We start from the raw sequence: 24,590 nt of genomic DNA on the forward strand, positions 1-24,590 counted from the left end.
CTAGGAATGCCTTCTTCAGCAGTTGTATCAGTGTTACAATAACAAAAATTATTGAATTTGTAAAGCATGTTTCCCCATGTGCATGTTCAACTCAGTGCACTAATTTTATCATTAAATCCAGATTGTAATATTTTATGCTTATTATTTTTCTGTTTAAATTTCACATAGGACTCGGGGAAAGTGGTCAGCAATAAAGCATTATTCCAAAATGAATTCTTTGTCCAGAACCGACCAGCCTTAGACGTCAGAATCAAGGAGCTAATTGAGAAGGATGAGAAGTCTGACAAGGAGGAGGAGGTGGTTTCCATGAAGAACCCTGAACCCACTCATGACAGCAGTGAGGAGGACCCTGTAATGGATGATGATGAGCTGCACAGTTTACTTGGGGTTTGAACCACACATACAGGTTGTTGCTGAAGTGGAGATGCATAAACTTGAATAGACCATTAAGCTGCTGAAGCTCTCTTTTTTTCCTGGAGGAGGCTTTTCACTAACATGTACAAAAACTATTGACTGTGACTGTGCTGAACGTGAAAGAGGAATATGAAAGTGCCTGTAAATACAAGTTGCATACAGCAAGCAGTGAATGCTGAAACTCACCAGTTGGTGTTGAATTGCTTGTGATCAGCCCCTTGTATTCACTTAAAACCGTGCAAGAAAGAACTGTAAGGCAGTGTGTAAGACGCATGATCTGAAAGGGAAAGCTTGTTTCAAGAAATAACCACTGTTCCTAGCAGTTGTATACATAATTTTATTGGAAGGCAAACTTTTGCACCTGTCTGGCTTAAACACTTTTCATTATTTCAGTTCTTTGTGCCAAGTGCTGGCTGGGATATATAGAAGGTGCTGCAGTTTATTCTAAAGACTGTTGTCATGCAATATTGCTTGATTTAAGTACACTCAGTTTAGAGTGACAGTTGCAGCACGGCGCCAAAACCAGAATTGTTTTCTTGTCCACATAAGATGGTTGAATGGCTGGATCGATAAATTGATGGTCCAGTTTGTGATAATTTGGTGTGTTTTATTCAAATCCATAAACAATTCAGACAGGATGGTATAAATTCCAAAATAATAATGCCCAGAATAATCTACAAATCTTCAGCATTATGTATTCAAAAGTTATTGCATGATGCAGAAATGTAGGCATAAGAAAAAAATAAGGAAGATGTTGCAGCTGTCCAAGACCAATAGAAGGCATATACACCCAAAGTGACTTTATAACTTCTAGATTTTCCTTTTTGAAGTTACTGTTGGATTCAAATCTTGTTATGCAAGCATCCAGGAAACTTTCATAGTAGCAACAATCAGTGTGGGCAAAAGAGTAGTTTGATACAGTGTGCTAAAATTCAATGAAATATATAATGGCCAGAAAATAGGAATGCAGTCATCCTTGATGGCTTGTAAGTTTGCAAGCAAGATGCTAGAATTTCCTTTATATTGTTGTTGTTGTTGGGCTTCTGTGTTTATAGAATAAGCTTGTGGAGTAATACAGAATACTGTATTTTTGAGTTAGAGAAGCAAAAATGGTAACCAGATGTTTGATTATTCACCTGTCTTCACCACTATGAATTGTCACACAGAAAGAGTAAAAGTAATAAAATTTACAATGACAGTTCCTTGATATTTGCTTCTTCTGCATTGCTCATTTTGCATAGTAGCTGCATGGAGTGTTCATTGCATTTGTGGACTTTGCAGTGTTTAAAAAATAACTACCCATAATAATGTGTTTTGTTATTTTGATCATGTACCTTGTGTCATCAGCAGACCTGATGTTTGGATTTTTCCATTGACAGCAGACAAAATTTTAAAATGATTTAGATTTATAGACTCTAGGTGTATATTCTCACACATCTGAAAACTTTTAGTCAAATAAACATTTTCATTACAAAGGATAATTTAAACAAGCTGTGTACCTAGTATCAAGGAACCTTAAACCTCTTATCAAGTTTCATGAGTTTTGGAAGAGTAAGAATGAGAGGGCAAAACATGACCTGATCCATCACAATGTTTCATTTAATATTCTGCAAGGTATGCTACCTTTTAAAGAAAGGAAACTGTTATAGCTGCAGGAATATTTTAATTTATGAGTACTCATTCTTTACATCAAAAACAGTTGTCATAAGCAACACATCTCAAACACTTCCAAACATAGATAAAGCAAGCATTAACCATCATACACAAGGAATATAAAATAAGAGTATCTTGCTAAAGGTGACTGAAATGACAACCACATAATTGCTTTTTAGCAGGTGTTTGAAGCAATATCACATAAGACTAATTGTTACAATCACAGGCATCCTCCCACATCTGCATCAATAAAAGTCGGGCTCACAAAGAATTCAAAAATACCTGGACACACCTTCACCAAGACTACCCTCCCCTGCCTCCAAAATATCCCAACAGCCACATCCACATCAATAAGAACTGCCGAATTTTCAACAGGAAGATCTCTTCTTCTTAACCTACCCCTTCAGTATTGCTAGCCCAAGTCTGGTGCAAAGGACCATCATGACCTAAATCCCACTCAAGAAACTGTTATGTTGGCTTTTGTTGTTGATTTAGAAGCTGAGAAAAAACTTCGCAGCACAATCACTTGACCTAGACCAACTACCAGAACAGCAATTGTTTCCCCTAAAGACCAGTACAACACCCAAGCATTCACTTGTTCAGCAAAGGCTCGTCCCATTGCTTCTCGCAAACGGAGGTGTGACTGCATGGTTGAGACCTTGGCAAGATGGCCATGAATATTTGTGGATGTGGCTTCCATCTGGAAAAGAGAAGGGGTGAATAATCAAAAGGACATAATTCATTGGTAATTATAGGCCTGAATATTATGTCAACTAATGGTGTATTTTGACAAATCATTTTACTTAGCCCATCTGAAAATGAGGAACCCTTAGTGGTTGACTTCTCCAATCTGCATGCACAATGGGTAATTTCTCTGCTCCCACCAGAAATGTAAAGATGATCAGCAGTAAAATGTATGACCCACATTAATGTGAAAAGACTGGTTCTTGCTCAAAAGAGAAAAAGGCAACCTGTGTCTTCACATTTTCCGATCTTGATATGTGGTTCCTAGTTTTGGGAAGATAAGCACAAATCTACTACAACCCAGGCTCCAATGCAACTTACATGTGCGTTGCTGTCTAGAGCATCAGGGTTGTATTTTAATTACTATTTTATCTTTCTACCTCCCTCACTGCTGCCAATGTCTATGAACTAAAGCTGATCTCCCAAAATTGTCATTTGCTTTCACCAATAGCTTATGAAAATCAGATATGGAGGTTAATTATTTTTTACAAAATCCTTCATGCACACCAACTTTTTCTGGGGGAACTTCTATGCAGCAACACATTTTTAAATATTGTTTTCATCTTCTGCTTAGCATGGAACTGTGGAAACAGAGTGTTCTCTATTGAACTACTGAGATAACATAAAGTCAGAAGGAAGAGATTATAGATGAAAAGTCCAGGAGTACTTTAACTCGCTGGACACTAGGGATTTGCTACATAACTCTGACCACTTTTGTTATGCAGGTATTAACCTAAGGACTTATGATTATTAAAGTTGTAAATACATGCATTTTATGCTTTGGCTTTGATTTCTGGAAACAATTTTTATGAAGAATACTATGCCATTTCAATATTGGTCCTGATAATGCCGTAAGTCAGGGGAAAACACACACAGCATAAGAGCCCAAGAAAGTACCATCTTTTTAAAAGGATCTTTCATGTATACAATTAATGAATGGAGATGTTGAAAATCAGACTGCAAGAAATTCTTCAGAGATATAATTTGCTTCTTCCTTGCTATAGCTTAATGCATTACCTCTCAAAATAAATTTCAACACAAATCCAAATTTCTGTTGTAACTTTTATAAATTCTTAACATGAGAGTACTTTGACGAGTAAATCAAAAAAACATCCTAAAGAACTTAAAAGGTGAAATAGAAGCATGATATATACATATGTATATATAATCAGCAACACTCATGGTCTAATAATGTCAGAGCAGACATCACTAAATGAACCATACACCTGCACTCTATTTAAACGCCATCCCTACCAGTTACCTATTTTATCTTAACTTTTCTGCATACTATGAAAACATCTCAGAAGTGAAAAAGCACAAAATTAGACAAAGATAAAGAGAGCATGTTTAACCAGAAGTTAAAATAATATAGGATACTTTAATATGCTGTTGCATTAGAAACAGAAAATTTTCCCAGTTGTTAATAGAGGGCTTCCTTCCACAAAGGCAAAATTTATTAATAGTACTACGTAGTTTCTATATAGCACTACAGCATTTTAATGGTTAATTTTACCGCTTTGCTAGCCAGCTTCATCGGACAACTTGAAAATGACAGCATAACTTCTTATAATTGCATGTGAGTCTGGTTGATGATCTGCATGGTGGGTATGAATATGTGATGGTGTTTATTGTTGATACTGTGCTATACTGTTTTTGATTATTTCATATTTCACCATGCTCACGTCCAGAAACTTCATGACTCAAGTACCACAAAGCAGAGATCATGTTAGGTAAGAAGTCTTGACAAAGCTGTGAGCACTTGACTTCAGTTTCTATTTTCACTTGTATTTCAGCATTGTTGAATCAACAGTTCTAGCACAATAAACTCCAACAATAAAATTGTATAAAATTTAAAAAAATGCAAATTAAACAGTGTTTGAAATGTTGTTTGACAGATGATAAAGCAAGTTGAGTTGTAAGGTGAGTTTTTGTTGCCAATAGCAGCTAGCTATCAAAGACGAGAAAAATTCAGGGCCTTTGAGGAAGCAGCTAAGTTAATTAAATAAGTAGGACTTGACTAGCAGTTGGTCGGTCTATACGCTAATTCCAGGTATGTGATGCTATTACTATGTTCTTTGTTTTTATTGTTTATTCCTTGTTACTCCTCAAGGAGCATAGGGCCACAACAACACCTCACCACCGGACCCAGTTTTGGGCAGCCCCCCTCAGTTGGGCCCAATTGGTTCCTACATCCTTTCCCTCACTCTCTACTGTTCTTTTCCAAGTCTGCTTTAGTCTCCCAACTCTTTTCTTCCCCTGAAGGTTCCAGTCAAGTGCCTGTCTGGCAACTGTGTCAGCTGCTTTGTGCAGGGTGTGTCCTATCCAGCCCCATTTGTGCTTTCTGGTTTATTGGTTAGTAGTATTCTGGTTGGTTCTTTTCCACAGGCTACTGTTGGAGGTCTTTTCATCTTATTTCCAGAATATGGTATGCGCATCAGTTGGTAAAGGTCTGGAGCTTGTTGTTGATGGTGTTTGTCCCTCTCCAGGTTTCAGAACCATACAGTAGGACTGCTTTCCAATTGGTTTTGAAGATGCGGGTCTTACTGTGGAAGGATAATGCTCAAGAGTTCCAGATGGAGCGTAGGTTCTTAAAAGCATGCCTGGCCTTGTTGATGCAGCTTCTGATGTCATCGTCCTTGTTAAAAATGCTCTACAGATATGTGAAGAAGTCTGTTCCAGGATGTTCTCTCCTAGAAGTTGGATTGGGAGTTCCTGATTGTTGTTGGTTCTCATCACTTCAATCTTCTGTTGACCTTTAAGCCAGTCTTTTCTGCTTCATGTGTTAGCTTACTCAGTTTGATTTGTGCATGCTGCTGCCGATGAGATAGGAAATTATTGTCATCTGCAAAGTCCAGGTCCTCTGGCTGTTTGGTGAAGGTCCACTGGATAAAGATGTTGTCTTGCGCATTATCCAGGCTATGACCATCAGGAAGATTGTTGGTGATAATATGCCGGTTTTCTTAATGAAAGGTTTAGTGAGTTTGCTGTTGTGGATAACTTGGCAGGACGAGTCTTTGTACAACGCCTGTATCATGTTTATGAGCTTAGGTGGAGTGTCATAGTCAATTATCAGCCTCCTGACGACGTCCCTATCTACACTGTCAAATGCCTTCTGAAAGTCCACAAAAGTTATATAGAGGGAGAATTGCCACTCAATAGACTGCTCAGTGATGATAGAGGGTGGCAGTGTGGTCAGTGCATGACCTATCCTGGTGAAACCCTGCTTGTTCTGGTCAGTCTCTCGTCTAGTGCCTTCTTCAGTCTCTGTAGTATTATACTTGTCAGGACTTTGCTGGGGATGGACAGAGGCATGATCCCCCCACCAGTTGCATAACTGGGAGAGGTCTCCTTTTTTTTGATAACTTGACCAGGTGGCCTAATTTCCAGTCGATTGATGGATCTTGGACAAAACTACATTATAATCTAAGGAGGTGAATTAACTGACAAACTTAAGTCCTCTGCTAAGTGTTCCTGTGCATGCATGCTTGCATTTATTAGTGTCTTGATAAATTAATGTATTTAATGTGCTTTACGAATAAATTTTATTATTACTGTTTTTATGGTGATGAATTAAATTTGATGGTGCTTATTTTGTAACCCACACATAACTGATGAATTATAATCCTGTGCATTATGCATGTGCACATGAGTTCATGGCGGCCCGGTGGTGCAACGGTTAGCGCTGTTAGCGCCTGTCACCAATACAGTGAAGGTTGGCTGCCCTGAGTTCATTTCTCGTCTCGGGCACGCTGTTCTTTCTCTGCACGTGACATCTGTTTACAGGGCTGGCCGCCCTCCGCCAAGGACGGTCCCAAGCCCGGCTGAAAAAGGAGGAGGGTTGGGCGTGGGGCCAGCACCCCCACCCCGTAAAACAAATCCTTGCTACCGAAACATCGACAACAGTTAAGACTGTAGTCGATGGCCTATGCCCCAGGAGGGGCGGAAGGGCCTAAAAAAAAAAAAAAAAAAAAAAAAAAAAAAAAACATGAGTTCATATATTGGTGCACACATGAATGCAGCAGGAACATAAACAGGGGTGGAAGGGTGGGAAAAAGATTCATAAAAGAACCAAGAAAAACTGTGATCAATATATTTTTGCAATAATTTGTAAAAATGTTGAATAATAAACCATTTTTAATTATCTCTACACTCAGAGAAAAGGTAATAGGTTCCTTGACCAAAATAAAAAAAAAGGAAAACACTAGCAACTATTAAACACACTGCATATTGTTTACAGTTTGTTATTTCCCTTGCAAAGATTATCACATATGCTGCTTGAGGGTGCTGCATTACACATGGACTCTATCAGAACTGGCATCATGAGCTATCTTCATGTTTACAATCTTTGTATAGCTGCCTATGCTGCTTCCCAACTGCCCCATGAGACAAGTAAAGTTATCAAGTGCAATTATTTCCAAGTAATGCCTTCAACACCACATATGTTCCAATTTACTTTTGATTAAAAAGAAAGCACAGAAAGTCATTCCCTTGGTAATTTCTGCACTACCCACCCCATCCTGACCTCAGCCACAGTTGTTGCTTCTGCCCTGAGGGAGCTTTACACAATTTTATACCAGGTGATAAAACATCATCTAAAATAGGAAATAATATATAAAATATGAAGCAGTGCACAAATAGAAAACAAAGAAGTCTGAGGAAAATCTACAGCAAGTCCCTACACACACAAACTGCAAAATGCAGTCTTTGGTTATTAATAGTAATAGTGTAGTAGAAATAAAGCTAGTCAAAAGAATTATTTAAAGTAGTTTAAAACTCAAAACCACACACCTGTAAGACCTAACCTAGAAACAATCTTATGCTTGTGGAACAGCTGTTTCAAAAACAAGATCAAAGCCTCCAATGTTTGTTGCACATATTTTTAAAATAATGCAAAATAACTACAGCAATACACAAAATTGGTCAGATTTCTTTAAGTGATTTGCTAAAATTGTTAAAAGACACAAATTGTTCTAGCTCGCTAATCTCCCACAAAACAATGCTTGTTTCTGTAAAACATTAAAGTTCTCTACTTCGTTTTTATTGAAAGTTAAATAAGAGATGCTAACCTTAAGTAAAATGCAAGCACAATTGCTAGCGACTAGGGGTAAGAACTTAAAAATGCAAAATTTATTACTTTTTAAATCGATATTCAATGACACTTTATTTTTTTTAAGTTGATAAGGTGTTTTCGATGAAAACGCTAAAAACAAAAAGTTCCACGAAAACTGAATGATTTTATTCAGCCTATACATCTGTATTTCAAACAAACAACAAAAAAAAAAAGATTATCACTTATAGGCTGGTAATATTGATTATGCTTCATTTTAAAATGACAGCATTAGAATTCATTTATAAACAATTCTGAAATTCGAAGAAAATCAACTAAACTTTAATAGCGATCAGTAACCAGAAATATCAATAATTATTATTAAATAAGCTGTAATGACTGGTTAATGATCAGAGCTATAAATAATCAGGAAAAAACCAGCTGAATTAGTGAAATTGGATGTCTTAAAATTCACAAAATACAGCAGAGCCTCTTTGTTTTGATTAAAATAATTCCAGAAATTTCTTTTTGAATCAAAGATAGTACTATGAAACATAGCTTTGTAAGTTAGCATATCCAGAACAAAAGTATAATGAACATCACCAAAAGAAGGATAAATCACAAAAATAAATATTTTAAAATTGATGCAGAAAAATATGATGCAACAATGGTTTCAATAACTGCAACTTTTCTTCAGCATATATAAATAAAGCATATCAAGTACCTAGCAGAAATTATTTTCTTGCCCTTTTTTTAACTTTTGGAACACAGGACGAAAGGAAAGAAAAAAAAAATAAGATTCCAATTACATACAATATGAAAGGGAAATTTCTTCATATGGCTTAAATCCTTCCCCTGTGATATTTTTGTTTGGAGGGAAGTATTAATTGATCATAAGATGAAAAATGAAAGGCGAAACTGTCTACCTAAATGTACTGATCTTAAGAGAAAAAAAATTTTGATGGGACTCTAGTTATTACTTATTAAGATTTCTTACCATTAACGTGAAAGTTACAACTGGACAATATAATATTCCTTCAAACAATCTTAATCATCACATTCAAAATATGTGAAATGGAAGTAATTACTCTTTTCTCATTCTTGCCTTCACTCAGTCACCTGCATGCAATTAACAGAAATTACTTAACCCATCTTTCTATGTAGGTAATATTATTTTGCTCTTTTAAAAGTCTAAATTTTACTTTCCCTAAGATACAACAAACAAAACTCAATCACAAACACTTTCTGTACATGCACACACATGCACAAACAAATACATAAACATACCACTATACTTCTAGTCATAACACTTCACACACAGTTAATGCATGACAAAAGAAGAAAAGATGAATCTCAGTCTGATAATTACATACACTGCAATCATTTATCCTCCACACCAAAATGTCACCTTGCTCTACCCACATGAAGCACAATACCATGATTCCTATGACCTGCACACCCTGGGAATGATCTAACATTTTTCAAGAACTCATGTGGCTGTTGATGTTTTGTGTTTTGTGGTGAAGAAGCTTCTAAGGACCATTATCTGGCCAATGCCAATCAGGATAATCAGTAGAGATTCTCCAATGGACCAGTACAGTACACGATCATTTAAATCTTCAGCAAATGCTCGTCCCTGTGCCTCCCGAAGCCGGAAGTGGGTCTGAAGGTCCAAGACTCTATTGAGCTCTTCAAATATGTTGACAGCTGAAGTTTCAATCTATAGAAGATAAAGACGAGAGGAGGACACTTGTTACAAATATTTAAAAATGCAAAATGCTTGAAGATGAACACAATTCAAATAGAAGCAATGCATATAAAACTTGAAACAAATAAAACTGAAAGAACAAGGAGGATGCCTGATATATGATGTTACACTTTAATATCTCACTTAGCAAAATAAGATATCAAAGTTGGTTGATTTGGGGGATTTTGAAAATAAAATTTTAATTATAATAAAAAAAACATCATTTAGCTTCCACTGTTTTAAACAACATACAGATAAGTATATGAAGCACAGAAACATTTGAAGCATATAAATCATTAGGAAAAAAAGCATCCCCATTCTTCTCCTGGTTTCCCTATGTCTTCAAACTTTGGTTCTGCCTTTTAATTTGAAATGCTAAATGTTTTAATAAGGTGTTTATCTATATATATCATGGGAAAATATTTTTATACACAGTACCACAGGAATTTACTATGTACTATATAGCAGAAAATCAAAGGAATGACGAGAACTTTTCTAAGTGCTTTGAGAGCTATTTACCAGCCAGCCACAGGGTGTCACAACTAAAGCGGGATTACAGTCATAGCTATATTACATTACACATTAATTCCAAATCAACTGTATGTCTATATCTATATTTAAATGTCACAATTAACTGCTTACATGCCGAAATGAGGAAGAATGAGTATTTAGAGACATAATTTATGTAACAACCTACTTCTTGGATTTATACGTTTTTCTGGATTCTCCTTTCTTCAAACACATCAGTCACTAAGCTATATATAGAAGGGCATGAGAAAAAAGATGAACACATCTCTACTACATAAAATCCATCACCCCAATAAAGACCTAAATGAAAGTAAACAAAATGTGAGTACTCTTAAAAAGAAATAAGGGTAAATAGTCTTCGGCAACTAAGCTTCTTTTTTTTTTTTTAAAAAAAAACCTCGATCCACCTTCACCAAAGCCTGGCCTCCATTCATCCTTTTTCCCATTATGTTAGCAAAATAAACAACATTGCAATGACACAAAAGTGATGCCAACTCCACTCACCAGTGCTGACGAAAAAACAATTCTAAGCGATGGGGTTTGGACAAGGCAGAATCTTCAAGCATTATGCATCTTTTTTTTGTGTAAAAATAATTAATCCACAAACATTATTTACATCATTGCTATTTTTTTCACTTCTTTGACATTGAAACTTAAACTTTCCGTGATAATTAGCAGATAAGGCCTGAAACTTTTATCAGAATTATCAGAGGTTGCTATTGAAAGGAGGACATTTGTATTAAACTAGATGGTTTAATCTCTCTGCTATCCACCAAGCCAATGTTTGGAAGGCTCCAACGTAAACTCCTCAAAGCAAAGGCTTTCAAAATAAATAAAGTCACTGTTATGAACCAACGGGGCAATTTTTTCACACTTTGAGTTATTAAACTCAATGTGCAGATCACTTGAAGTATGTATATTAATACAATTCATCCACTGCTTCTCTGTGTTTAGCAAAGTCACAAAATGTGTCATACACTCAGTCACATAGGTATAAGAGTTAATCCTAAGGCTTGGGTGCCCAATCATTACAATCAACAGCACGTTTGTGGATCAAATGTCATAGAACTGTGGCTTTTCAAGTGGTTACTATTCATACAGTTTGCAACTTTGGATAATAATAACACATAACCTATAAAGCATGTATATGACATAATATATGTATATGTGCCAACCATTTTCAGAAAACCATGGTCATCCTACATGAAGCAAGCACTAATTCTCTTGTAAATGAATCCAAGGAAGGAGTGCACACCAAAAAAAAAAAAACTATGAAAATATTTGTAAATATTAACTCTGGGAGACTTTAAATTAGTGCTTCTAGAAAAAAATACAGCATGTTGCAGCATTTTTCTCTTATGTTGCTAGATAGATTCTGTAGGCACCTTGAATAAAACAAAATTTTATCCACTAAAACCTTTCTGATCTCTACCACGTACACATCATCATCTCATGTGTATAAAAAGGACAAATTGTGTATGCTATTTTAGTAGAACTTTCTTGTCTCGGCCATGGCACCCAGGCCACATAATAAAAGAAAATAAACAACTAATCAGTCAGAAAAGTGGGAGAGCGAAATTGAGTTTAACAGAATATATCATGACTTACATTAGACCAAGATAAAGAAACTACAAGCTGAACAAGAAAATGTACTCAACAATGGCTTAAATCAAGAACGGGAAACTGCCAAGGGCTATATGGATTTTTTTAAAACCATTTGCAGACCATATGAAATTATCAGCTTAAAATTTGATCCTATATTTGGTCAAGCCAAAGTTTCACCACAGCGTGTCAACATTTTCGCAACATGGACACTCAAAGCCTGCCCGGCACTGACTGTCCTCTGAGTCAATATAATACAGGCAGGCATACTGCAGACAGCTGAGGCAAACAGAATATATGTATACAGCTAACAGAAGCATACATGTCTGGCCTTTCAGGTATTCATATTCATTCAATCTATCCCATAATAGATGTTCCTTGCTTGCCCCTCAAAATGTATATTAGTATTATTATTATTAACATAAATTTGTATGTTCCAATGAAGAATGCTCCTAAAGTTATTGAATTTAGAGTCTCGTCTGCAGTTGCCTTCAAAGAGCCAGATCAAATGATTTCACAGACCATATATGGCCAAACATTCTCCACAGTTGATTTAAAAAATTTCTGCTCTCTGCTAATTCTTGTATACAATTACCATAACTTTCTTTGTAACATAATAGTCAACACGCTCATTTTAGCATATCATACTCATCTATCTTTTTAACATCTGATGTTTGTTTACAGTATGCATAATACTGGATAATTAAATTGATCGAACTTCTCCATCCCAATGCACACACACACACATTTTATATATATTCTATTATGTACTTATATAAGCAAGACTCACTTTCAAGACTAATGAAAGACTGATGGAGTTTTCTTCTATTTGTTCACTTAGGCGTGTAGCTAAGCCTACAATAAAGGGCAAGCACAATGTGAATAGATGTTTTACAAGGTTATATGTCCCAGCTATAAGTGATGCATGTATATGTGTGCATATATATGCTTCTGTTTTGTTGCACATTTATTCAAAATATAACTTAAAATCAATAACAGTATTTACACTTAAAATGCACTCACCAAAGTCATAGCTGTGGCATGTTCTCCCAAATTTTCCACAATAGGTTTTTCTTCACCAACTTGTAGGTCAAAATAAACAACTTTATGAGTAAAAGTTGAAAACTCATTACTGAAGCAGAAGGTGTAAATGCCCTTAAAATCTGCATTCCAGGTAAAGCTGTCGTATTGCTTTTTCACATCTTTGTAGAGGATTTGTCCATTGGGTGCTGTTAGTTCCATGTCCACATCATAATTTCCACCCATAACAACCTACAGCATAAAAAGCATAATTCAGAAACAAGAGACTAACATCTCAAAACTGAATTACTGTTTATACAAACCGTTATTATAACATATTTCACCAAGCTATTAAGTAACAAACACAAATTACTAATGTCAACACAAACATCATGGAAGCCAGGAGTATTATAAAGTTCTCAATTCAATTACCCTCCCTAAGACTCACTTCTTCCCACATTCTTGGTTGGTTGTAAATTAGTGATGATAACAGTCACCATTATCAATCACCTGAATTATCTTCTCCATAACCTCTTATAATTGTATGACACATAATCTGCATTTATAATCTGTTTCCGCTTTGAGTTCCTGAAACTCATCCATACGCTCTCTTGGACGTTACAATCAGTAACGTCAGCTGTTATGTTTTGCATGGAGCACATACACATGCCCGACTAAACCCAATATAAATACAGTATACATATGATCATCGAAAAGATAAAATTCATGGTCTGTTTTATTCTGGTTATGCAAGGAGAGTGCAACATCTCCCGTTGATCTGTTATATACTTACTTGGAATTCTAAAGTAGACTTCGTACCCTTTTCGATAAGCTCGTGGAAACACATCTTCTCATTGTCGGGGAGTTCAAAAGTCAACTCTCCACACAGCACCCCGTGACAATAAACACCCAAGACAATTAACACCAACAACCTGAACTCCATTCTATATTTATGATATGTTTGTTTTGTCTAAGTTTAACGATAGCAAATGTAGTTACGTCGCAGCGCAGCAGTTGCCGGTATTGTTGTCAAATATGGCGACTTCCGCAACGTGGCCGGAAGATTGTTACAAAAATTTTAATAAGGATAACTCATTGGATTGACAAAAAAGAAAAATTAACAAAACGTGTTATGTGAGCTTTAAACATATTATAATTACCAATTTTTAGTTTTTGTGTTTAATTTTACTTAGAGGACCATTTAATATTTTTGATTAACACACCTATAAGCGTCATCACATTTGGGGAATTTTTTTTTTTAAGCTAGCACTTGGGTATTTCGTCATCAAGTTTGCGTACTCTAGAAATTTCTCGAGCGGACACGAGTCTTCGCAGCATTATAATTGACGCTCGGTGGAAATTCTAGAATCAGTCACTGACAACAGTTAGCTGGTAGCTGGTGTCTGAAACCTTCTGTGCTACAAGTGTAAGTAACACAGAGTAAATGAATTGTTCTTCACACAAGAAGAGTGAGATTATGGGGAGTAGTTTTCGGTGGTGTAAGCAGCAATAAACGTTAACGAGAAGTAAGAATATCGAAGAGGAAGGTCTGGTTAATATTATAATAAATGTTGTGTATGCAACGCGTGTAAAAGCATACTCGACATTTCTTTCTTATATCTGAGGAATTGGTCGGAGAAGGTAGTATTTTTTTTTTTTTCACGTTGGACAGAAAGATGATTAGGTGTTGGAGACGGGTTGGATGGAAATCTGCGGTGCAAATGTTGGTTACATTTTTTTTTTTCGCGATGTTTTATGTTGTGTATGAACACATATGATTGAAATAATTATGTTACATAAGTACGTTATACTGCTATAGTGTTGTTGTGGCGTTCTTGAAAACCATTAGAATTTCTGGGTACGTTAACTGTTATCAGACTGAGATTATCTATGCAAGAATTATGGAACAGCTATGTCTCACTTCCCTCAAAAAGGAGACTATGGGGATTTTGTGTCTGTCTTCCATTCTCTTCATTGTGAATTGTACCTTTATATGACAATTATTAACATCAGTCTTGGATTTTTTTGCAGATAAACTGTTTTGTGCAAATATTGTGAAAAGTTAAGTAGCCAAAATGGTGAAAGAAACAGGATATTATGATATATTGGGTGTTCCACCCAGTGCAAATGACAGTGAACTGAAGAAAGCTTACCGCAAGCTTGCTATGAAGTACCATCCTGATAAAAATCCAGGAAAGGATGCAGAAGAAAAGGTATGGCAGTGGTTATTTCCTTAAGTGTTGGGGGGATTGATTATTATTGATCAACTAGCTGGAGTTTTGCCTAGTTTGTGGACTGGATAAACAAATAAAATTTATTTACCTCAGAGGGCAATTATGGAACGGGTATATAAGGTATAGATTTAAGCTTCAAACCCAAACTGCAGTGATTGATTTTAAAGTGAAACTGTTCTTGGCATCATACAGAACAATAAGATATAAGTAAAGACACCTTGATTGCATAACAGATGCTTTTCATATGTGCTGACAATCTTATGAGAAGTGGATGGTGGAACAGGCATAGTTTTGTGATGTTGGCTTTTCTTAATACTTGTAAGCAAATAAGACCTATGAAGAGCTTGGTGTAAGTAGTTAGATGGAATTTTATACTGTTATAAGATAGTTGTCATTTGCACCATTGCAGTTTAAGCAGATCAGCCATGCATATGAAGTGCTATCGGATCCCAAGAAACGGGAGATTTATGATCAGGGTGGAGAAGAGGCCATCAAGGGAGGGTCAAGTGGAGGAGGATTTGACTTCCATTCACCAATGGACATCTTTGATATGTTCTTTGGTGGGCGACGATCACAACGAGGCAGTGCACGTCGTGGGAAGGATGTAGTACATCAGATGAAAGTTAGCTTGGAGGACCTGTACAATGGTGCAACTAGAAAACTGGCTCTGCAGAAAAATGTCATTTGTGCCAAATGTGAAGGTATATAATGCTTAAAATGGATTAATATATTAAAATGTTCAAAAATAGCATCATTCTGGTGTGAACAAGGTTCATTAAGCACAGATGGTTCTACCATCTATATTAGACGATCATCATTTGTAGCTTCACTTGTGCATGGTCAAGGTTAATTTGAATTTTGTTTTGGTTTGTTTTTTTTAAGTCCTCGTGATTTCTAGAAACTTGGACAGTACATGTTTTCACAAATTAGTCACTAATTAGCATTTCTATTTGCCTTTGTTATTTTTCATTTAAAAAAATTCTTGTGCAATGTGGTAAACCTGCAGTAGTTGGAACAGTTGGTGTGTGTGTGTCAAGAGGTACAGTATTAATATACAATGGCATTTATACCATGCAGGACGTGGTGGCAAAGAAGGTGCAGTGCAAAAGTGTGGATTGTGCCGTGGAACTGGTATGCAGATTCGGATTCACCAGCTGGGTCCTGGTATGGTGCAACAAATTCAGACAGTCTGTGCAGAGTGCCGTGGTGAGGGAGAGTGCATAGACCCCAAGTTGCGCTGCAAGGTCTGCAATGGCCAAAAAATAGTAAAAGAACGAAAAATTTTGGAAGTTCATATTGATAAAGGTAAGCACACTTTTCACATTTCCTATTTTTCACATCTTATTTGTCACTTTACTGCTAGGTTGCACACGAGCAGACTTTGCAAGGGTAGTGCATTCTAAAAAAAATGTATTGCATTTTTATCTTGGGATCTCATTAAGCATTTTTTTACTGACTACTGTGTGCTTGCAACATTTCTTTGATATTGGCAATTAACATATAGTGAAACTAAACCATAGAAAAGGGCACATTTTAAAATTTGCAAAAACCTCCAACCTCAGTAAAGCTAACAAAAGGTAACCATCTCAAATTAACAAATTCTTGGCACTCTTATTGGTTTCTTGGTTGTTTTAAGGGCAGACTACAGTGTGCATTTTTATGCTTTCAGGGATGAAGGATGGTCAGCAGATTCGATTCACAGGTGAAGGAGATCAGGAACCTGGACTTGAACCAGGTGACATTGTCATAGTACTGGACGAAAAGGAACACCCAGAATTTCAGCGCAAGGGTAATGATCTGATTACACAAAAGGAGCTTTTGCTTGTTGAGGCCTTGTGCGGATTTCAGAAAACAGTCAAGACACTTGATAGCCGTGTTTTAATCATCACAGTTCTGCCAGGTATGACTTTTATTTTCATCTGTTTGCATAATGTACATATACATTTTATAAGATATAAGCTTTAAAAGTCGAAAGTTTTGTCTGAACTGGCATTCCAAGGATACTACATCAGCTAAGTAATACGCCTTTGGTATATCATAGGCTTGTCTTTGAGTTCGATGTCTTTTTAAAGGGGAAAAAACAGCAAAAAAAAAAAAAAGTTGATCCTAAAACCTATTTATAAGGTGTCAGGTTAGTAACCTTTGTCCTGCAAAATGCAGTGCATTCTGCCATGGGTGGAGGTGGTCCAGCAACACAGTATAAAGAATTTGATATAAATCTCTCATGAGCACGCTGTTAGTTTTCAGCATCTAGAACCTATTTATAGGGCCTATTGCCTTGCTGTAATGTAGCCCCAGTTGGCATAGACATCAATTGCTCGCATGTGTAAAATTACAAACAAATGTGTAAAGTGGGCAGTTGGAGAGTATGACCCCTTGGTACTGAACATCTGTTGACATTTGTAGGACATGGGTGATTGTCTTGTCCATTCTGTAAGGGATTTACAGCCTGGGTGTCAGTTCCAATATGGATCTTAGTTCATTCAGCTTATAATTGTTAGATTTGTTGTTTTAAAATTTTCTGCATTTTTCATACTTTAAGGTGAGGTAATAAAAGACAGAGCCATCAAGTGTATAATGGGTGAAGGTATGCCAATACACCGTGATCCCTTTGAGAAAGGCCGCCTTATCATCCAGTTCCTGGTAAAGTTCCCAGACCGCATTCCACCAGAAAAGATTGTCACACTAGAATCCTGCCTACCACCTCGTGAGGAGCACATTATTCCAGATGATGCAGACCATGTTGATCTAATCGAATTTGACCCACAGCAAGAGCAAACAAGCAGTCGTCGAGGAGAAGCATATGAGTCGGATGATGATCATCCACATGGACAAAGGGTGCAATGTGCATCCCACTGATGGTTAACTAAAATAGGAATGTGTCATCGTAACCAAGTTTGACAGGAGTGTGGATGGGATTGGGAATGGAAGAAGTTTTGACTTATTAGTAAAGTCTATCTTATGTTGTCTTCTACCAACCCGAAAAGCCATGCTTTATTATTTCCTTTCAAATACTTGTTTCTGCTGGAAGGTCATGTGTGTGGCATTGGTGTTTTGCTTACGGGGCACTAAATAATTTTGTGCATGATATGGAGAGACCAAAGTAAATGCCAGATTTGCATAAAAGAGTGTTGAAATGGACATTTCCATCAGCCCCCTAATACACTGATAAAAACTTGAGGAAGAGTCGAATTGGGGTGAGATGTTGAGTTCTGTACGGCTCTGTTCCTATGTTTGTTAGATGAATGTTTATAAAAAGCCCTTCACTCCAGTTTGAAAACTTTTGATATAGTCCATGTGTGCACAGAATTAAAGTAACTTGAATGTTTTAAATTGCAATAAATTTGAGCATTTCACGAACAAAGTGTTCTGCAGATTGAAGTTTTATGGTACAACAAAGATCTATGGAAGCTATGACAGGCTACCTGGGAATGGTAATTCATGAAAGCATTACCTTTGATGACATCTTTTGTAGTGCATGTTTTAATGCAAGCAAATAAAATTCAAGTGCTAATAAAACTGGAAGGTAGTGGGAGGCTCTTCCAAAAACCTACAGAAGACCCCTGGTTTTAAGGTAAACTTGTTGTGAAAATAAATCTGTATAGTTAGTGGCTTTTGTGGTACAGAACTTAATCTTTTAATCTTCAAAATTTTTTTTTTTCCTTTTTTTTCTCTCCTCCCCCCCCCCTCCAAAAAAAAATTACTGAAGTAATCTGTTGTATATCTTTGAAGATGTTTGCTAAATAAATCTTCAAAAAGAGCTGTTTTCTGGTTTCTATTTTCTGCTCCCCAAAGTATGCCATGTTGTCTTGGCAAGTGGGGCTTGCATATGATTATCCTTAAAACTATGCTGCCATGTATGGGTCATCTGTGTTGGACAGGTTAAATGGTAGAGACCAGAGTAGCCTTCTGTTTACAAAGGATCGGGATGGACTAGCAATTCATTCCTGTAAAAAAGTGCTGCTGTGGAAACAATCCAGCTGTGGCAGACAGGGTAACTGGACTTCAAATGCTGGGGACCAAAGCTGCAAGAACTTTCCATACCTTATAACCTGGCATAGTTTGTAGCTAGAAGTAAAATTTGCACAAGCTTTCCGAGAAAAGTATTAAAGGCTAATCAGAGTACATTGCAAAAATCGCTGGAAATAGAGTATAAAGATTACAAAACATTCCGGTGGTATTTGATGATGATGAGGCGAGAGAGATATATTTATTACACTTGGATTTGTCAGGAAAATGAGAAGTGACCAGGGCGGTATTTCTAAAAATAGTGTCTGCATGAGCTGTAAAGAGGAAAGATGCAGTCTTCAACGAAAGAAAACAAATCAGGACAAAATGTGTTGCTGAATGTTCTCAACATTTACAGTTTGTGCTCGTTACATTTCCTGAAGATACTGGCTACAAACACCAGTGTATTAACTTTCTTCAGAGATCTCTGCCTTGCTCAAACAAGCTGTGCAAATTAACTTCGTCCCCTCACCATACTCTAGGATTTGCTCAAAACATTTTGAAAGCAATTGTTATATAGTAAGGCAAGTCTTGGACTTTCATTAAAACAAAGAGACCTTTTTATAGCAGCGCCAACTATACAAAAGCATGATCGAGCTGTTAATTTTTGCTGGTAAGAAGCTTAAAGATCAAGCACCAGATATGCAACATTGACACTTTCTACAGGGTTCTAGTCTACAAGTAATATTGTGACACAGTCACAAACATAGTCATATGAATCTATCCCTATACAGGTCCATAATCTCAGGATGGAATGTATGGGGCGCCAAGAGGGGACATTTTTTATTTTACAGTAGCTTTACAATTCATTGTGCAAGTAAAGTATAGAATATAATTATCAATTGAATTGTACAGCTACAGAGAGGAAAAAATAAAAATTCACCTCTGGGCGCCCCATAGGTGTGTACTGAACACACTGGTCATAGCCTTTAGTTGCTAAAGAAGCCGTGTGGATACATGTTGAAATCTCTAATGAGTGATTCTTCTGCCATGAGTGAAAAGGTTTATTAAAGTTGTCCTTCTACCAATTTTGGACAGAAAGATGTCAACCTCAGTAACAAAATAGGAAAGAAATATTCCTGCCAAGTTTGGTGAGAATCAGGCAGAAGGTGCACTTGGCATCATTCTTAATCTGAACCACACCCGTGAAAAAAAATGTCACCACTATATGCTTTATCATATAGACCTGGGCTGCGGTGCATAGGCGGTCTTAACTTTTCGTCTTAAGATGCCTTGCTTAACTCGCTTTTCGTCTTGGCTAAGTTCGCGGTCTCAAGCCTGTTGCATGAGCGATCTCAGCCCCTTGCTTAGCTGAGAAACGGGTCAGGTCAGCGCGGCGGTCGAGGTCGGCGATATAAATAAATTCGTCCGGGAGCGGCCTTGCCAACCGTATATTCCACCAATGAAAACTGCGCTACAGCGATGGTGCTGAGCCGCGAAATTCGTCTGCGCACCATTACTGAAACGAAGTAGGGATGTGCGACAGCGAAATATTAGTCTTAATCGAGGAGGTTACCAGGGAGAAGAAGAGGCTTTACCAGAAAAAAGAAAAAGATGAAATAAGAAAGATATGAGCGGATTTAAGATCTTCCATAATTTCATTTCGATGTCGTCAGAAACATCCATCAGCGGACAGGGTGCCACCAGAAACACCCGTGATGAAAGGAGAAAGTGATAAATATTTTTGTAGATGATTTCAGAGAACTGATGGAAGGCATAAACATCGAAGGTTGGTCTTTTTGTTTACCTGTGTAGACTTTTTTTTTTTACGTCTGTGTCATCCGCAGAAAAAGCTCTAGATACCGAGAGAATGCAAATGCAAAGTCTATAGTCAGCACACAACAGCCAGTTTGAAAATAAGTATTTCCATCCGAAATACATTTATTTAAAATAACTAGATACATTTCTGATTTAGTTTTTGTTACAGGTGGTGAATCATTTAATATGCTGGTTCCTCCAGAAGTTTTTCATGATAGGGGAGAGTAATAAAATAATAATATTGACATATATAGGAGGTGCAATATAGAACACTCCAGTTCAATCTTCTAATTCAACAATGGAGATGCTTTTGCTAGAAGTATATGCAGATTTATTATTTTCATGCATAACAAACAACAATGAATTGAACATTTCAGATGATGATGTTTTCAAATGGGAAATTTTAAAAATGTACTTTATATCAGATATTCCTGATGGTATTTTTGAACAAAACATGAAATATTAAGGAAAAGCCACCAAGGTTTTTGTACTTTAGAGAGGGCAGCTACATATAATTTTCCACAGCTGGCTTAAAATTATAAATTGTTTAATTCAAGTGCCAAACACAGACTATGACATAATTTGGGAGATGTACACAGCAGGTTTGTCTTGACATCCACAGTCAGTTTGGACATTTAACAAGTTTTAATGTTCAAGTCTAATGCATGTTACAGTACCAGTGTTCTACAGTTTAGATTCCAGTAGACACTGATCAGCTTCTGAATGACAGATTTGCAGTGTCTACATTCTTAAACAGTTGCAAATAAGATGTTATGAAGTTCTGAAATGGCTACACCTGAGTCCAGTGAAAAGTGCTAAATATTAACTCTAAAGAGAGAAACATGTCCTTCACAATCCTACTAGCAGCATGTAGTAAATATCAATATAACTGCTTTTTACTAGTTACTTGGCATCACAAAGAATAACAAGCAACACAATAATCTATTTATATAGAAACCTTACACAGAAGAGTAATTCAAACAATACCTTTACGTAACCTAATGCGATGGTAAGTACTCAGTGTTCCCAAGTAGAAGTGTCATGAATCAATTGTTCTAAGAAACATTTCTTTCGTGCAGCATCAAGACCACACAGAGAGCCACACAGCAATATTCAAAGCCATCAAAGCGGCTTAGGCCTAGACAGCTGCACATTTCTGAAAAAATCTTTTTGACTGTCAGATAAAACACACAAGGTGATGTACCAAGCAGCCAGAATTCCATCCGTCAACTGGGTCACCCGAAGAAAGCAAAATACCTGATGATACAAAAGAATGCACAACAAAGATAAGAGAACGAAAAACTTTGTAGCTCCTGGACAGTGAACTTGAATCTTGTTAAAAAAGAATTGCAATTCATGGAAATCAAAATAAATCTGGCACAGGCTGAGGTAACAAATACTAGACGGAAAAACAGATGGAAAATGGATTGGTAATGCCAGCTGCTGAAAGTGTTCACCAACTGATTGGGGTGGATGTTGCTATTCAGCCAAAGTCAAATTGAATAATAATGTGACTATTCAGTTAGAAATTATGACAGCACAATGGAACACATGATGATTTTTGCTGTTTTGGCAGGGATGTATCTGAAGTCACAAATATATTCTGAAGCATATGATATTAAAGGGGAGGAGTTCTTTTCCTTGTCTGCATTTAAAAAAAGGGAAACTAAGCCAGTCCCTCAGCGGGTAGCCACTGTCTCCCATATTCATCCCATGTCAATGCCGTCAGCCACTACAACTTGCATTATGCTTGTAGCATAAAATTGTAATGCCACATCACCTGCAAAAGACATAGGAAATATTATTGACCTCAAGGATTTATATATTTTAGTATTCACATCTAAACAAAACTGTCCATTTTTAGTTAAAAAGGACGATGATAACATTAACCTATTATGATTATCTATCTCTTGAGCCACATGCTTACAACTTGAGACATACTGCAAGGAACTGCCTGTCAAATTGATAAACATGTATTAAATCAAACTATATAAGAGATTCTGGGTGCTCTGCTACTTTATTCTGTGTTGTTTTACTTAAATACAATGCCATCAATTTGTTAATAATGTTTACATACTCTAAAACAACACTCGGAGCACAGTGGATGGGCCAGAATTGTGCGTCTGCTCATATAACCCAAGTACAGCAAACTGAAATTTTTTGGATTATTGCTGTCACCAGAGTGAAAGTAGAAAATTTTTATTACTTTTATTGCAAAGTTCAAGTTTTTTCCTTTCCAAATATGTATAAGTTTTGTGGTCTCATGTTTACCTGAGAGCAGCAATAATAACAACAAACATCACCCACTGTCGTCAACACCGTCTTAAGTTCTACGCCATTGTTTTATTGTGTAGCTATATTTTCATGTCATTCTAACATTATTAAATATTTTTAACGTAATGCTGTCAATTACACTTATTAATTATATATTTATATAGTGGTGGTGACTGTAGTCTTACCTGCAACAAAGGCGGAATAGATCGGCCTTTTCGTTGAAAATGATGGTCGAAATCATTTTCCACTGTTATGTTCGCTCGACGGAATCAAAAACGATGAAACAAATCGACGTCATACATTTCAAATGGATTTGATCGATCCCTGAAGTAGTCAAAAATCTGTATTTGTCAATGGTATATACAGGGCAACTCAGTAAACAACACGATCAAGCGCCACTGTTACTACGAAAGCCGCCGTACGGTCATGCGTAAGCAGCGTGTCGCGGCTAAGCAAGGAGTTAAGCCTGGGGGGGACCAGTCTTAAATTTTAAGACTAAGACCGCTTGCTTAGCGCTGGGGTGTCAAACTCAATTACCCAGGGGGCCAAATGTCACATCGTACACAAGGTGGCGGGCCGAAGTTTATTATTTAAGTCCGATAAATTTTTATTCAACAGTAGAAAACTAAACTTCTTGTTATTAAATTTGTGTAAACAAAATCATACATTAAAACAAAATTAAAGTAATAACAAACCAAGGCTTAGCAGTTTTTCTTCTTAATTTACTTTGTCAGAAGTGGACGTTTTGACATCTTTTCTTGGCAACAAGTTTGTTTATGTTTGGAGTAAGTTTCAGTGTGTGGAGATTCTCAGGGTGGACTGCAAGTGTTTATCACTAAGACGACTCCTGTGTGATGTTTTGTTGATCTTCATCACAGAGAAAAGTTGCTCACACAAATATGTACTGCCAAACATGCTCAAGATTCGAGCCTAGTCACCCTTTGATCTCCGACCGATTCAGGGAAGTTAACAGGTACTAAAAATCTTCGACCCGCGGCCCGTGTTCAGGACAGGGTGTCGCGTGTCAAAGGTCAGATTTATGGGCCCCGCCTTCACCCTCCCTTCTGGTCATCAACAGGAGCGGTGGTAACTTGACCAGTGCACTAGCTGTTTGTGGTCTGTACAAACTTCACTAAACTCATCCCATCTCTTGCTGTCCTCGACGGGAACTTTTCTGTTGTTTGCCTTTTACTTGTCGCCGGGCCATTAACAATGATTGACTAAACTTCTTTCGCGGGCCAGGTAAAATTTCATGGCGGGCCGGATGTGGCCCGCGGGCCGGGTGTTTGACACCCCTGGCTTAGCGAGTTGAGACCGCCCATGCACCGCGCTTAACAGGCGTCTTAGGCTAAGACAGCGTGCTTGGCTTAACTGCTGTCTTAACTCGAGTTAAGACCGCCTATGCACCGCAGCCCTGAATTCCACATTTGGCAAGTCTAAGCAGGAAAGTTTTACAAAATGCAGAAGTTATCACACAATCTGTTCATCTGTTAAAGATGGCTAGTATTCATACCTAGTCTGCTAGTGACTGCACAATCCAGTTTGGGAGGCTATCACGCAT

The 24,590-nt window shown here is 37.0% G+C and overlaps 3 protein-coding genes across 10 annotated transcripts in view; 2 read left to right on the top strand and 1 right to left on the bottom strand.

Moving 5' to 3' along the window:
• Window positions 1-1,623, top strand: part of LOC112556737 (titin homolog) — a 28,070-nt gene extending 26,447 nt beyond the window's left edge. For 6 of the 7 annotated variants that reach the window (XM_025226017.1, XM_025226019.1, XM_025226018.1 and 3 more), the window contains one exon: window positions 169-1,623. In XM_025226017.1, the coding sequence (XP_025081802.1) occupies window positions 169-393 (225 nt within the window). In that variant the 3' untranslated portion in view covers window positions 394-1,623. The remainder of the gene's footprint in view (window positions 1-168) is intronic. The other variant, XM_025226024.1, reaches the window with a different exon arrangement.
• A 269-nt stretch (window positions 1,624-1,892) lies between these two features.
• LOC112556785 (transmembrane emp24 domain-containing protein 7-like) lies at window positions 1,893-13,814 on the bottom strand. 2 transcript variants are annotated; one of them, XM_025226157.1, is made up of 3 exons: window positions 13,549-13,814; window positions 12,759-13,007; window positions 1,893-2,767 (listed from the first exon to the last, which is right to left on the bottom strand). In XM_025226157.1, the coding sequence occupies exons 1-3, from the start codon at window positions 13,696-13,698 to the stop codon at window positions 2,525-2,527; spliced, it is 642 nt and encodes a 213-aa protein (XP_025081942.1). In that variant the 5' UTR covers window positions 13,699-13,814; the 3' UTR covers window positions 1,893-2,524. The 2 variants fall into 2 exon arrangements, with proteins under 2 accessions (XP_025081942.1, XP_025081943.1); XM_025226158.1 differs by lacking the exon at window positions 1,893-2,767 and adding an exon at window positions 6,888-9,578.
• A 215-nt stretch (window positions 13,815-14,029) lies between these two features.
• LOC112556763 (dnaJ homolog subfamily A member 1-like) lies at window positions 14,030-18,660 on the top strand. Its single transcript, XM_025226106.1, has 6 exons — window positions 14,030-14,181; window positions 14,787-14,968; window positions 15,399-15,690; window positions 16,067-16,294; window positions 16,659-16,889; window positions 17,532-18,660. Exons 2-6 carry the CDS (start codon window positions 14,831-14,833, stop codon window positions 17,846-17,848), a joined length of 1,206 nt encoding a protein of 401 aa, XP_025081891.1. The 5' UTR covers window positions 14,030-14,181; window positions 14,787-14,830; the 3' UTR covers window positions 17,849-18,660.
• The last annotated feature ends 5,930 nt before the right edge of the window (window positions 18,661-24,590 follow it).

The sequence above is a fragment of the Pomacea canaliculata genome, linkage group LG2 (assembly GCF_003073045.1).
Source record: "Pomacea canaliculata isolate SZHN2017 linkage group LG2, ASM307304v1, whole genome shotgun sequence".
Lineage (NCBI taxonomy): Eukaryota > Metazoa > Mollusca > Gastropoda > Architaenioglossa > Ampullariidae > Pomacea > Pomacea canaliculata.

Excerpts from the sequence above, each read along its gene's own strand:
- LOC112556785 (XM_025226157.1), bottom strand. The coding sequence starts at position 13,698 with ATGGAGTTCAGGTTGTTGGTGTTAATTGTCTTGGGTGTTTATTGTCAC. Across the intron at positions 13,008-13,548 it reads AGTCTACTTTAGAATTCCAA|GTTGTTATGGGTGGAAATTA; the intron begins GTAAGTATATAA and ends TTTATGCTGTAG. Across the intron at positions 2,768-12,758 it reads ATGCCACAGCTATGACTTTG|ATGGAAGCCACATCCACAAA; the intron begins GTGAGTGCATTT and ends TCTCTTTTCCAG.
- LOC112556763 (XM_025226106.1), top strand. The coding sequence starts at position 14,831 with ATGGTGAAAGAAACAGGATATTATGATATATTGGGTGTTCCACCCAGT. Across the intron at positions 14,969-15,398 it reads GAAAGGATGCAGAAGAAAAG|TTTAAGCAGATCAGCCATGC; the intron begins GTATGGCAGTGG and ends GCACCATTGCAG. Across the intron at positions 16,890-17,531 it reads AATCATCACAGTTCTGCCAG|GTGAGGTAATAAAAGACAGA; the intron begins GTATGACTTTTA and ends TCATACTTTAAG.